The 14,496-nt window shown below is 40.5% G+C and overlaps 1 protein-coding gene across 11 annotated transcripts in view; it reads right to left on the bottom strand.

The window, feature by feature from the left end:
- DYM (dymeclin) overlaps positions 1-14,496 on the bottom strand; it is a 162,843-nt gene that overhangs the window by 114,678 nt on the left and 33,669 nt on the right. For all 11 annotated transcript variants that reach the window (XM_072030751.1, XM_072030756.1, XM_072030757.1 and 8 more), the window contains one exon: positions 1,195-1,377. In XM_072030751.1, the coding sequence (XP_071886852.1) occupies positions 1,195-1,377 (183 nt within the window). The remainder of the gene's footprint in view (positions 1-1,194; positions 1,378-14,496) is intronic.

The raw sequence follows: 14,496 nt of genomic DNA, 5'->3' as shown, positions 1-14,496 counted from the left end.
TGAAAGACCTGTCAGATATTACACAGAAAACACCAAGAAACATGCTCACAACATTGCCCAGGGACTAGAACTATAAGCCAATATAAATTTGGCTCTCAAATGCTTTCCTACAAAAATTTTCCCACTGTTCTGGATCATCTCTGTACCAGTAGAGATCGACCACATGAACGCTACCTACACCCCCTGAAGTGTGGGTGTCCCACTGCCCCTTTCTCTTCAGTTTTCTCTTGGCAAAGCTTTCTAAATTGCTTCCAGCTTGGGGAAGCATGTGGCACTTGCCACTTATTTTGACAAAGCGCCCACCCTCTCTGGAAGGGGAAAGCGATTTTTAAATCATACAAGTCTGTTTTCAATGAAACAAACCACTAGTTGTTGATGACAATGAACGAAGTTCACCAAAATGAAAGATTCGTTTAGGTTTTCGGATGTTCAGGTTAAATAAAAAAGCAACACCCTTGATCAAAAATTTAATCTCGTTTGCCAGTGAACAGTATCCAGGAGGTCAAAGGGGCACGTCAGGACTATTAAATTCTTATGTGAACAATCCTACATCCTAATAATTTGAAAAAAATATCGTATGTGAAGGTGAATGAACTTACATGTTGAGCTATCTTGCTATAAACCAGGTCAGTCTGAGCTGTTAGTGCTTTACAAAGTCCCAGCTTAGAACCTCTGCAGAAGGGCACTAGGTCAGCACAGCATGACACTTACCTGACACACATCCTGGAACTATAAAAAGTCTGAAACTTTCTGTATAGAAGCCTCATAAAAGAGTTTACACTTCACCAATTTCTCTTCAGACTTGAAGTACAAGAAGCGAGCAACACAATTAGAAATTCAACTGCTTATCTTAGCTCTAAGGGACGTGATGCCAGCTAACCAGGATTTCTCCAAGTACTATGGAGTTTTAGGAGACTCCTCCAGACTATCAGATAAGTGACCTGCTTATGAGTCAGCTTTGTGTCTTCTGCAATTATGAAGCTTTCTTGAATTCATCAAGTCTGAAGGAAAGAGCATCCTCTTTACTCTCCCCCTTTAATTAAGTTTCAGCAGCTGGGCAACTCCACCTCAAAAATCCCAGAGAAAAGCATTACATGGGCTTGCTAGAGAGAGAATAAATGTTGTAAGGGGAATCTCCAGCAACTTAATGCTTCTTTTTCATCAGTTCATGCTTAGAAGTAAGAACATACAAACCTTGGGTGTTCTTGAAGGACATAATAGCTTGCCTGTAGGGGTTCGGTGTATCCGGAGCATCAGTCAGATTAGCTAAGACCAGGAGAAGCAGCAGACTCTGATGAGCTAGAGGGGAGCACTGCTCCAGCTGCGGCGTTGCTTTACTCCCCACTCCACCTAACGTGAAGACTGTCCGCAGGCCAGCTGCAGAGAAAAGGCAGAAGGGATAAACAACGTTATGGGCGTTCAAATTTTAATGAACAAATCCCTCTTTAGAGAGAAACATCTGAGACACAGGTACATGGAAGAATAAAAAAACACTTCACCCCGCTACCATGAGAAGAAAGTTAACAGATACTAACAGGAAATAATCTCAACTTTAAAATTATTTATTAATGTCAAAAGTCAGAATTAATTCTCATGTACTTTCTTCGAGAAAAATCCAAGCAGTTGAGTTTCCAATCTTCTACTCTTCCAGCTTCAAGTTGCACAGGACAAAAACCTGTAGGCTATTGGAACGGAAAACAAAAGAACTGAATGTGCTCTTAACCCAACAACATTTCAAAACAGCCAAATATTATTTTTTTCTCCAATATAATTATATAGGCAGATTTTGTAATAAATCAACGCTCCCTTCACCAACACAGTTGCAAGGCAATTACTGTCACGTCAAAGACAAAGGGAACTAATGCTATTCACTGTTAAGCAGCTTGGAGGACCTCTTATAAAAAAAAGCACCATAATTAGAGCCTTCTCTTAAAAATTTCACGTTGCTTTAACAGCCCTTTATGACCATGTTTTTGATCTGTTGTCCTCAAATCAGAAGTAGGAGGCCAAAGAAAAATGTTGACAGTAAAGTTTGCTTTTCAACTCTTGATTGCTCCAGAAACATGCAAAGAAAGTCAAAAAACAATCAAAACCAAAAAAAACCAACAGCCTATTTACTATTTATTTATCAATGTCATTTGTTAAATGAATTCAAACATAGCACATTTCTTCTCCAAGTTTAGTATAACTCTCAACTAAGCCAGCTTTTCAGCTTTCCACCGTCCCATCCTTCTGTGGTTGGCATCTGCCATTGCTTTCCTCAATATTTAGGACAAGAGGGAGATGGCCAAAGCACTGGCAAAAGTTGAAGCTTCCACCAGGGAGAAGGAGGTCATTATGACCGAGACACGTTGATCTCTGACCCAAGTAACCTCTTGAAGTTCTGCCTGTTGCAAAACACAATCTACTTTTCATTGCCATTCTCTAACACAGCTTTGTTCGTTTATTCATTTCCACGGGGAGCCACATTACTAGATATTATTTTTTTTAAGGGGTCAATTAGAGCAACATTAACATTTTGCCAATTATTCCTGGCAAATACTTTGCGAGGAGGGAACACGCTGCTTTTAGTTTCAAAAGCAGAACGAACAGCTCCGTTTTCCATGCTCTTTCTCAGAACTACACACCACGTGTATATCTAATTTTTCCCCCTTTTCATACAATTCTGTGTAAAACACAGCAGGTAAAGCAAACAGGGCTCCAGTACTAGTCCAGTACTTCAGGTGCTGTCAAAGTTGTTGTTGAAGCATCTCCTAAAACAACAACAAAATCACCCCTTTTGGGTTTCTTTCCAGATTCAAAAATCAACTCCTACCTTCAGAGCTCTCCGACAGCTACAACTGAACAACACGAGGCAATATTTTCATGTGGTTCCTACCAGGATAAACGAAAACCTCATCTTAAGGGTGAGGTGCAGCTTTTGCAATAGCGAATCCAAGAGCTGCTCTAAGACGGTTAGGAACACTTTTCCGAGCCATGAAAACAAGACTGGGATTTTAATCTAGGTTGACAGCCTGTGGAACAACACTTCATGGCAAAATGAAGTTATTTTATGACACATTCATCAAAAAGGAACTGCTTTTCCCCAAACTGTTATTTAATGTAAATAGGAGGAGGCAGAGATCTCAGCCTCCTTTACTCGTTTCAGTAAAGAAACGAGTAAAGAAACAGTAAAGAAACGAGTAAGGTTCATGTTTGTACCTACTTGGGAAAAGTTTACGTACACTTACATTGTCACGGGACTAAATAAAATATTAACAGCTTGATTTCGAAGGCTTTCAAACCAAAAGACAGGTAAGAACACAGACGGTGCTTAAAAACGTACTGAGCAAAAAGCACTGAAATTAAGAGCCCTTCCAAACTCAAGCCATTCTGTGATTTTGACTCTCCCCAAAGTCAAAAGTCTCTTTTGACTTTGTTCAGGAGTCTGCAGATCAAGCCCTAGCTCCACACCTTGTTTTGTGAGCATACAGGAAAACATTCGATGCCATAACACTAAACAATATAATTATGAAGAAGTAAAGCAAGAGATTTTCACCACATTCACTTGATACCATCACGTACTTCTTCCACCAAAACCAGCCAACAAAGCATCATTCAAAACCACTGACATTAGCATTTCACCCTTATTATGACCAAGCAGCCGCCCTGGGAACTTGAGAGGTTTTCTTTTTTATTATTATTATTATTTTAAATGTTTATTACGTGTGTCACATTTCTTAAGTCAATTCAATGAGCCTCACATTGTGGTCTGACGCAGGCTTTCTGGTGGCCCCCAGAGAGCTGGCAGTTCGCGTTGTGCTGGCTCCTGCCCTCGTCTCCAGCTGCTGCATTGTGTTAGAAGACAGCTAAAAATACAGAAATACTTTCCTACGATTACTTTTCCATGTAAGCCATCCCTCAAGTTGCCACGGGGATGTTATGTAATAACGAACGGGAGAGGAAAAAGCAGTCCATGGAATCATAAAGGCTGGATCAGCGAGGCAAATACTGCACGAAGACGGAGCTCACACTATGTCTCAAGTCATTTTCTGTTTTAGAAGCACATCCTTAAACATCTCAGGGCTGTAGTTAAGAAGCTTAAACTGCTAATTGTGAGGGATATGAGGTATACTTACATAGCTGATGATCTTATTTCAAGCTAGCTTGCAGTACAGAAGCAGAGCCACTGTAAAACCTGTAGGAAAGGTTAGTTTCTGGGAGGCTGGCCTGGGGAAGCTGCAACGAGCAGCTGAGCTATTGGAGCTACTGGAAAGAGGCAGCAGAGCATCAGTTTACATTTATTTCATGATTGGAAGGCTCTCCCTCGCTCTGCATTTTTTCATTTTTAACCTGGCTGTCCCAAAGATCGTGACTCTGATCATAACTGATTTTTATTTTTTTTTTATTTTTTCCCCCCAAAGAAACTCCATCTGAAAGCTGCACTACCAAGAAGCATCGACATGGCTGAGGAGGCTGAGGCCGTGATGTCACCGACACATTTTGGAAGCGTTTTTTCAGGAAATGAATCATGGAAGCGAGTGAAATGAGCAGATGGATTAGGTAACTGCCTTCATCCCCTACCCATGCAGAAGCGTTCCCTCCAGCACATTTTGTTATTTTATCCAGCCTAATTTGAAGGGACTGGTAATGGAGCTTCAACCACATCCTCTGGGAAGAGTGTTCCATAATCTAATAAACCTCGATGTTCAGATTTTTTCCCCCTAATATTCAGCCTAAGTATGCCTTGATTCAACTTCATTTATTCCTCTAAGTGGTACTCTCTATGTAAGACCAGAAAACATTTCTTCCCAGTTCAGTGTTTACTGCCTTTAAATAAAAAGGCACAGTCATCTGTCTCCTTTGGTGCCTGGCCGAATTATATACCCAGATTTTTTTTTCTTTCATTTCTCTTTTTTACCTCTCTTCCTGCGTTTAATCCCAGCTCCGACACTTTGCGACCTCCCGAAGGTCACTGCAGCGAGAAAAGGCTACAAATGCTAAATTGCATTGATTTAATAACAAAAAAGCACATCCCTTATTCACTACAAAAAAAGGTTTAGTTTGTTTTACGTCATATATCCCCTTTATCACCAGATCTCAGGAGTTCTCTTACCGTGACGCCTAAAACAATACAGGCTTCTTTTCATTTCTGGAGCCTTATTTGCCATTGGATTGCCCAACCTGTGTGTTGAACTGCAAAATAAGACTACCTTCCATCTCCAGCCCAATTACAGAGCTGTCAAAGCTTTCGACAACATGGCCGTAGCAGGAACACATCAAGAAGTTACACGCTGAACATCCTCAGATGTGGCTTTCTTCTGCACACAGACACTGAAGAACAGGGTAGCTTTGTTAGCCAGAAATTGAAGAGGTTTTTGGTTGTCTGTAAGGCAAACCTGAGTATCAGGCATATCTGATGATGGACACCACGAGAAGTTAAGTAAATTACAAACCACGCTCCTAAATCAAGTCTAAAATGAAGCCAAACAAAGCTGGAAGCCACTGTAATAAAGCCATTAATTCACCTCAGCCAATACACTCCAAAAAAAAGCTACAGAAAGAGAACAACTTGAACAAGGCAGGAAACATTCACGTATTTTCCTTAGCTCCGCTGAACTAGGAGTCACGGGACTTGAATTTCTTTGGAGTTCTGCTTGTTTTACGGCAGTAACAGAATGAAAAACTTCCAGGACAGACGGGATTGTCAGAGCCACTGCTTAATGCACTGCACATCTCCTTGGCCCGTTGCTGGAAGCTACTATTTCAACTCCTCCAGGCACAGGCAATACAATTTCTGATGGAAGGATATTTCTGCTGCAACTTTGAAGACTGTCCTGTATTCCTGAAGCTGCAAACGTGACCAAAATACAAAAACATCAAGGTTTTATGGCATTATGTAAGAACACACCACAGTGTTGTGACTATTTGAAACCTGGGAAACCGAGCTCAAGTTAGAAGAGGCTGAGAGAGAGGAAAACACATGAGAAATGTGGGAAAAAACTGCAATCAACCCCGAGTCGGATTCAATTTTACAACTGTCTGACTCAATCAGCTCTCAGCCTTGGAACAGCAAACCTCAAGCCAACAACAAGCTCGCAGAAGAGATGTTGAAAAGGAGTCGTTGGGTGATTTTATTTATTATTTGACTTTAAATAGAAATCTGCTTTGGCTTTGGCCCAGCGTACTGTCCTGGTACTTGGTTGTTGTGGTGGCTCGGTCAGAAGAGGAGGGAGCGCTGTGAGTGTATGCGATCCCACTGGCAAATCAGTAACATTTTCTGTCAACCTAACCAGACAAAACCGAGGACAGAAACAAACACGGGAAAACGCTCAAATAATATCCTGGCAAAAGGAGAGCAGGGTTGATTTGCAGCAGGGATTTTGACAACGAAACCATCAAGCTAGTCCACTGAAAAAAAAAACACACTACCACGACCAAACTGATGCCTCAAAGAAACCAGATGAAGAGGATGGAAAAGGCCAAAGTTTCAGAAGTTGAGTAGAAAGGAAGGAAATTTCCCAAAGCATAAGATCATTGGATGATTCAGGGATATTCCAGTCAATGTTTTTAGGATGTCTACCTGCTTGAAGAGGAGGTGTTTTAAATTCACAAGAAAACTTAAAAGCACTCCAGAAAATGAAAAGATGACAAGTCTTGGAAGGGTCTGGTGTCCAAAAGTGCTCCATAAACCTTACTCGGGTCTCTCCAGGAGAAATTATCTCCCACTTCTGCAATGCAGGAATGCTCAAGTCCTGATCTTGGTATAACAAAGTATGAGCCCCAAGAACAATTGGAGCTGTTGACTGCCAGACATTTCTGGAAGTTTGATTGCTATTTACGGGAGAGCTGCAGCCAAAAGCCTTAAAATAGCTCCTAGCTTCTTGCAGAATACACTCCGAATTTACCTTGTCCTCAAATTATTTTTGGTTCGCTGTGCACTCGTGGAACTGCAGGTACTCGTTATCACAAACGGATTCACGCCTTGATTAACCTCTTTCTGAGGCAGAAAGGGCATTTTTGGAAGTCCACCTACCGACAGGAAGGTTTGACAGACTCCAGAAGCGAAGTGCCAGCATCAATTCCTGTTCACAGCTAAAAGGCCAAACGTTAATATATATATTTTTTTGGTAATAGCTACATTAAATATATTTTATAGTTTTAATATATACATATTTAAATATTGTAAATACAACATAGCATACAGTGTATGTTTATATATTAATGAAGCCTGAAGTAGGACTAATTTACAAATACACATTTGTAGCATATGCTTAAATGCCTTTTTTTTTTTAAAAAAAAAAAAACATTCTGGAGAAGAATGTGCATGAACAGAGCAGTTTATAAGCAACTCCTACCCCTTCTAACTGACGTCCATACTGCACTTCAGTTCACTTCTGTTGTTTACGAAGATCATAGTAGCACTTCAAGGCATCATTTTTTTTTTGTATCAGATGATATAACCATAAATAAGAAGACTCGAACTTTCCTTTGGACTGACAATTGTTATTTCATGGATCCGTGGGTTTCTCGGATCAATTATACATATTAATATATAAATTACATATTAAATAATGGACATGGTGTAATTTTAGGCACTTCTTTCAAAAATTAACCCAAGTGGCATGAAAACTGCATTCAGACCAACTTTGCTGCCAGTTTTTAAGCAAGTTTTTGCTTTATGTATGCAAAGAGCAAGTTTCAGAACCTTGCAGCTTGGCCAGATTTAGTAAGTTTTAACATTTTAACAGGGATTGCAAATGGCACATCTTTGTCCATGGTTTCTCTCCCCTAGCCCCCCTCCCAAATCTCAAGAGCCCGTTCCAAGGCATGAAGACTCGAGCTCCTCAATAAAACAGCTGTAAGAATCCAGCGTTGGTTAAACAACATTTTTCCCTAACCTCATTCTCAAAACCAGAAGAAACTGTTTTCAATCAAAGCGGGGCCAAAAACATGAAATAAAATAAAAATCAGCCTAGGGAAGATATGTGGCGTGAAAAGTTTCATCACAAACAATCGAAGTTTGGAAAAAGATTGAAAAAAGAGCAATTGAAGATTGGATTTCACTACAGAAAGTGCTACGTAGAATTAAGTCCTGTCCCTAAATCAAGGTAAACCAGGGCAAAATTTTTCAGTATCTGGATGAGCAGAAAACAGCACTTGGAAGAATCCCACCTCTCCGCTCACCCTTAAAATAAGGGCATTCAGATCACTGACAACATTAATGAGCTGTTTTATGTTAGCACCTGCCCTTGGGCTTGGTGCCCTGCCCTGAAATCAAGGCCAGAGGCATCAGAGAGTAACAAGTTTTTGTCACCAGACACCAGGGTTGGATGCAAACCAAGAAAATGGAGCTGCAACGCGTGATGCCCTACTCAGAGTCCTCTTCTGCATCTATTACCAAGTCGCTTGCCTTTCAAGGAGACGGCCAGTGCAAAGGGAATGGTGGTGGGAAAGGCTTCGATGCATCAAATCCTCTAGCTACAAAAATACAGCACTATCAGGGGAGAAAAAAGCTAAACATTAACCCTGCTTGTGTATTTTTTTTTCCATCAAAAATTGGAAGTTAATATTTAAATTATATGAAGATGTGTGCTAACATTCAACTATTCTATAAAAGAATACAATTACATTCAACATACTAAAAAGTTTTATATTTTACATGTTAAACTACTCCATAGCATGAAAGAGATGAAAGATCTCCATTTGCCCCAGCGTGAGGAGCCACATTTCAAGGTGCTCTATTTTGTTTCTAGTATGCATGGCGAGTTCTAGAAAATTTTGTCCTTGGCACCCAAAAATTTTTACCAGAAAAATTTCTTTAGGCTTCTCCTGCCCATAGAGGTTTCATAGTAGTGCCAACCCATAAACCACAAGGCGTTCAGTCTCTGGGAGCACGATTAGGGAAGACTGAGATCGACCTGCAGCTATGTTGGTATTCAAGATTGGTCTATGCCCATGTTTGAGAAAAGGAAATTATAATTTAAAATATGCTGTAACTCATTCTGTACAAGACTAACCTGGGCATTAGAAGAGTCACCATCCCTGGAGGTCTTTAAAAGACGTTTAGATGTAGAGCTTAGGGATATGGTTTAGTGGGGACTGTTAGTGTTAGGTCAGAGGTTGGACTCGATGATCTTGAGGTCTCTTCCAACCTAGAAATTCTGGGATTCTGTGATTAAAAGGCTGGCTCGAGCTGCAGCATTGAACTAATGTGGAGTAGTTCAATTTGAGTATTTTTAGATGTTTTTGTGAAAGCATTTCTGCTATCCCAACCCAAAATCACAACCTGATGCTGTCACCAAGCTGCTGGATACATCCGCTCGCTGCCCCCAGCCAGCTGCAACCCAGGGAGCTGTCAGGGTGAATTAGGAGAGCGAATCTGGTGATGGAGCCCTAGACTAAGCAAAAAGAGACATGCATACGCTCTGTCTACATCTTCTAAAACCACCTGACACAGTTTTAGTTAAGCGGGGCTCTTCCACAAGTTATCACACGCGAGCAGTGTGTTGTATTAACCTTGAAGCAAGGCCCCAGCAGTTAAACCATGAGGATAAAGATCAGGACAGTGGAATTTCATTCTGACTTGTCATGTCAACTCATTGTATAATTGTAGTCAAGCTGCAAGCCTGTTATTTCCTCTATTTCCCCTATCTGTAAAAATGAGAATTTTCTACTTAATAAGGGCATTTACCTCTATCTGTCCTTGGCCTGAATATATTCTCTTTGCTCTTGGTTGGGGCACTGGACAATATCCATTAATCAGCTCAAACCCAGCCAGCCCAGCAAGGTGCTTGAGAAGAAGACCAATTTCACCGGCTTTCCCAAACCCATTCAGAATGAAAAGTTTCCCGTGGCAGCAGTGAGTGTAATAATATTTTGGGAAACAACCTTAGCTTTGTAAGCAATTTCCAAAGCTGGACCAAAGAACAAATATCAACAAGCTGTAAACTGCCCAGTTTCCTGATTAGTTCATAAGGAAGTAAAAACAAAATGCTGGGCCAACGCAAATCAGGTACGGGATATTTTCATGTCAGCTAGGTAGGTTGATCCACACCAGGATGTATAAATTTATTTATGTATTTTGTTTCTTCATATAAAATAGCTTTTCTATTACATAAATAAACGCATACAAAACTAGTAAGTATCAACCATCCAGCCATCAATTCCTGCAGCACCTAAAATACCTCCTGTTCTTGGCAAGATGAATTTGATCTGGATTTTCCTTCCAGCCACGGGTAAACTCTCCTAAAACCTCCTGCAATTCGATTTCCGCTTCTTTTTCCGACAAGGAAAATTTCCACTCCAGGTCACGATCTGGTTTTCTTCCTAAAAAACAAAACCACCGACTTCCCACTGATAGAGGGTGCAAGTCAATGGAGATTTTAACCTAACTTCCACCAAAACAGGCAGCCCCTTCCCTTCCTTTTGGGCATTTCTTCCCACTTTCTGTTCCTGTGCGAGGGGAGGGGGAAAAGAAAAAAACAACAACCCCAAAACAAACTTAAATCAGCACCAAGTTGCATAAAGATGCCTTATAGACTCAAGCAGAGTCCATGGGCGTCATCAGCTAGTTTTTAAATCCCCACTTGGTACAAGCCCAGAAGAGAAAAACAAAGCAATACACAGAAGTGCTTCATTAATATTCCTTTAACCAAGCATGGTGTTAACATCTTAAAAGAAGATGGGGATTAAAAGACTCGAAAACACTTGTTCTGAATGTATTTTAGAGAAAAACATGCGCTATATCAACTACACCCCAAGCCCTTATTAACTCCTACAGTTCTCCCACAGACACAGGAGCTTCATGCTAAGACACCCACGTGCAGGCCTGATGATAATTTACGGGTAGTGGACCGCATTCGATCCAAGTTGAAAGCATTTGGCATTTTGGCAGCTTATAAAATCCCTTCCTACGCTTGAGCAAGGACACAATGACAATTTCCATAATGGACACCACACTTCAGAAGGAATTATGGCTAGCACCAAGCAGGCAGCACTCGAAATTGTCATTTCTACAGGCAGTACTTCTTTTTCAAGTCCTGCCTCCTAAGGAGGAGGAAGCAACAACGAAAATGTCAGTGCTGAACAACAAAAGAATTAACTTTGTACATAAGGTGCAATAATTACAAGTGTTACAGGTTTTCCATCTTTAGGACTTGCCTCGTGCTTCTTTCAAGCCCTGTGCCAAGCCAGGGTGCAAATTTCCTTTAAAATTAATTAAATGCAGAGCTGTAAGTACGTGCCAAAGCAAAGTTTTACACAGTTCATACATATGCTTTATGGATTGACTACTACGAGTTGCAAATACGCTGGCTCTTTAAGGTGCTGAAACGACCTAAAATATCCGGGCATGCCCTGAGTTTTAGGGAGTGATGCGGAGGGACAGGACAGAGGTGTTCAAAAAAACAGAGGAAAAAAGATGCTGTTAAAAAGACAGGAAGAGAAACACCAGTGCTGATTGAGAACACGTTATTTTCCAATACACAAACTGCAAAAGCACACGAGATTTTTTTTTCTTCTTCTTCCAGTGAAAATACGATGGAGCCAAATGGCAAAAGAGAAACATTTTCTATTTAGCAAGAAGAAAAATCCACCGGTAGGTACAAATGGTGTGACAAAGCATGAACCTAACTCGATAAACTACATGGGACCGTGTTTAAACACATTTTAGACAGATCTAGAAATTACTAATTAGATTTTAATTCTCTACGTATTGTTCAAAATAAGTTTTTACCTAAATTCTCCCTTCTGAGGGGGGTCTTGCAAGTAGACAAGAGTGCAGAAACGGAAGAGCAAAAAGCAGAAGAGACACGAGGCTTACAGCCTCCCATTCGTTTCGCTCGTATCACTCGCTGTACTTATTTAGCAAACTTACCCGGTCCCAGAAGTGCCCACATTAAACATAATTTTCAATTCATGAAATAGCATTAGCATAAATGGCAAAGGCACGCAGGCCAGCAGAGCGCAGTAATTTCCCCCGCCTTTGTTCGTTTAAGAATGCTGCAATTAAATCACTCAGTTGCACCAAGTGCTGTCACCAGGACTTCTCTTTTGTGACTGCTACAGAAGCTGGAAGTTGTTTGTTTGGGCAACGGGACAGCTTTGGCAAGGCTTCAGTGGGTTAGAGCTCCAGATAGCGGAAGAAAAAGCTCAAAAAGACAAAAAATCCAGAATTGATTAGTGAAGTTTTGTGACCAACGCAAGAGTTGCAACAGCAACAAGTGGTGTCAGAAGTCATCGCAAGTTACAAGTTTACAGAAAAATTAAGAAGAATGTTGGGAAATTATAGGATCGTGGCTAACAGGCACATTTTCCACCCATGCTAAGACTATTTCAGGACAACTTACAGGACAAAAATGTAAAATGCTGTGCTTTCAACTGCATAAACCCTTTTCATCACAAGCAGTTCCCTGATGGAGGTTACGTGTCATTCCTGTCCAAGAATAACCGTCACAAAAAATCAAAGGCTTTAGAGCTTCTGTCCATCGCCCAGGCTGCTCCCACCTAGAAGCAACAAACAAGACCCCGAAGACTACGTTATACTACAAATCCCTAATTTCATGTTTAAGAGAAATGACAGCACAAACTATCCCCAAACGGGAAATTAGAAGAGAGGAACTCAAGGAGGAAAAAAAAAAAATGCTTGAAATTAGGAAACCTTTCTCTTCAGCAAAGGTTATGTTTAAGATTTTTGGCAAATACCACTCAACCACAAAAGTATTATTCGGATTAATTGAAATACCAGGCCTGCCCCTAGAAGTTGCAGTGTGATGTTAAGACTTTATTTTGGGAGGAGATACTCCGGATGCTGTTTGGGAGATACCTTATGAGACTGATGCTTTTTTGCCCAAAAATGTCAATGGAAGAAGGCTTGGCCTCCACTCCCCTTCTTGGTCGCAGCAAAATAATTTGAACAAGAGTCATCCTGATAGCTTTCTGATGAGATTAATCCGATTCCTTCTGTCAGACTGCTCAGTAAAGGAATGACTTTGGGATAAGTTTGTGGACGAGTACCTTGAGAAGCTCTGAAGTCAGCCACACGCATGCTCGGATGAAACTCTACCTCTCCATGCCTTGGCTCTGCGTGTTGTGAAATGGAAAAGCAGTCTTCAATTCAGCAGGATCAGGAGTGGTTTTGCTTCCATCCCATTATCAGAAGAATATCCTGGCCCAACAAACTTATACTATCAATTACTATTCTATTTTCCAACCATGTTTTTTATAGCATTTATGCTTTAAAACTTCTAAAATTCTAAAAAGTTTCCTGTAGAGGTGATTTGTCAGGCACGTCATCATACTACCTTGCTTGATCTTGCACTACAGAAATCCAACAGAGTCCCAAAAATTTTGCTTTGAAAATAGAATTACGTTCACCAGTGACTACAGAAACAGTTCTTCAGACTATTATTTAAGCATCTAAATAGCAAGAAGTTTTCTAAAGGTACTTGAAGTAGCCTTAAAGGAGGCTGTAGCGAGGCGGGGGTTGGTTTTATTTATTTATTTAAGAAGTGCTCTACCTGCTATACTACAAAAAATGAAACATCTCTATTTCTTCCAACGCTAAAAATTATAAAACATGATAAAGATCCATCCACCTCATATTTAATTTCCTCCCTACGAGCACTCAGCACCCTCGCCAAAGCACAGGAGTCGAAAAGTTGAGGGACTGACCTCACAAGGTTTCCACTGAAGCTACTGGGATGCTGCAGGAGCAATTCTCTGTGGGTAACCACAACCCAGATCAACACTAGAGCTAATTTTGAAGCCGTAAATACATGCCCTTTGCCAAGCAGAGTGCTAGGAAGGGTTATATGTGACACATCCTAGAATTTGCCATTGTCATCTAGGATTAATGACAATCTTGAGGGTATGTTCTCTTTAGGGTAAGAACTGCGTAGCTTCTATGCTTACCCATTTATATGTTTATACCCGTTTATATTCATGGCAAAAATAAATGGGTTTAACTCAAACTGACTTAACTGCAGCATAAAACCATCTCACTCACTGGATTAACTAATTAATGTGGTTTTCTTTGAGCTAAGACCACTACGAAAGTAAAAATTCTCTGCTCATTCATTTTGGGATTCTGTGTCTGCATAATTATCAGTTACAGATCCTCATAATACTGAAACAAACACTCCAAAATATTCAGAGAAGCGGCAAGAAATTTAGTCTTAACAATTATTAGGAATTATTCCAGGGCGATGCTCATTCTCAAATTTTTCATTTAGACAAAAAACCTTGTCCTTTTCCTGACCACAACTCTCTTATGAAATCTGGTTTCTAAATTTATTACCTACACGATTCAGGGGAGTGACAGGGTCTCAACTCTGTCATTATTAATATCCGCAACAGGAAGACGAGGTTTGGATCTCCGCCGAGTAAAAAAAATAAAATAAAAATCTGTCCTCTGAATTGCAGCAGTCCTACAGTAACAGCCGATTCTAAACCTCACAAAAACCTTCCAAAATGAGTAAGGAAAGATCACAGAATGGCAATGATTGGCACAAAGGA

This window comes from Anas platyrhynchos, chromosome Z, assembly GCF_047663525.1.
Source record: "Anas platyrhynchos isolate ZD024472 breed Pekin duck chromosome Z, IASCAAS_PekinDuck_T2T, whole genome shotgun sequence".
NCBI lineage: Eukaryota > Metazoa > Chordata > Aves > Anseriformes > Anatidae > Anas > Anas platyrhynchos.
The sequence above is the reverse complement of the archived record's forward strand: the minus strand, read 5'-3'. Positions and strand labels throughout refer to the sequence as shown.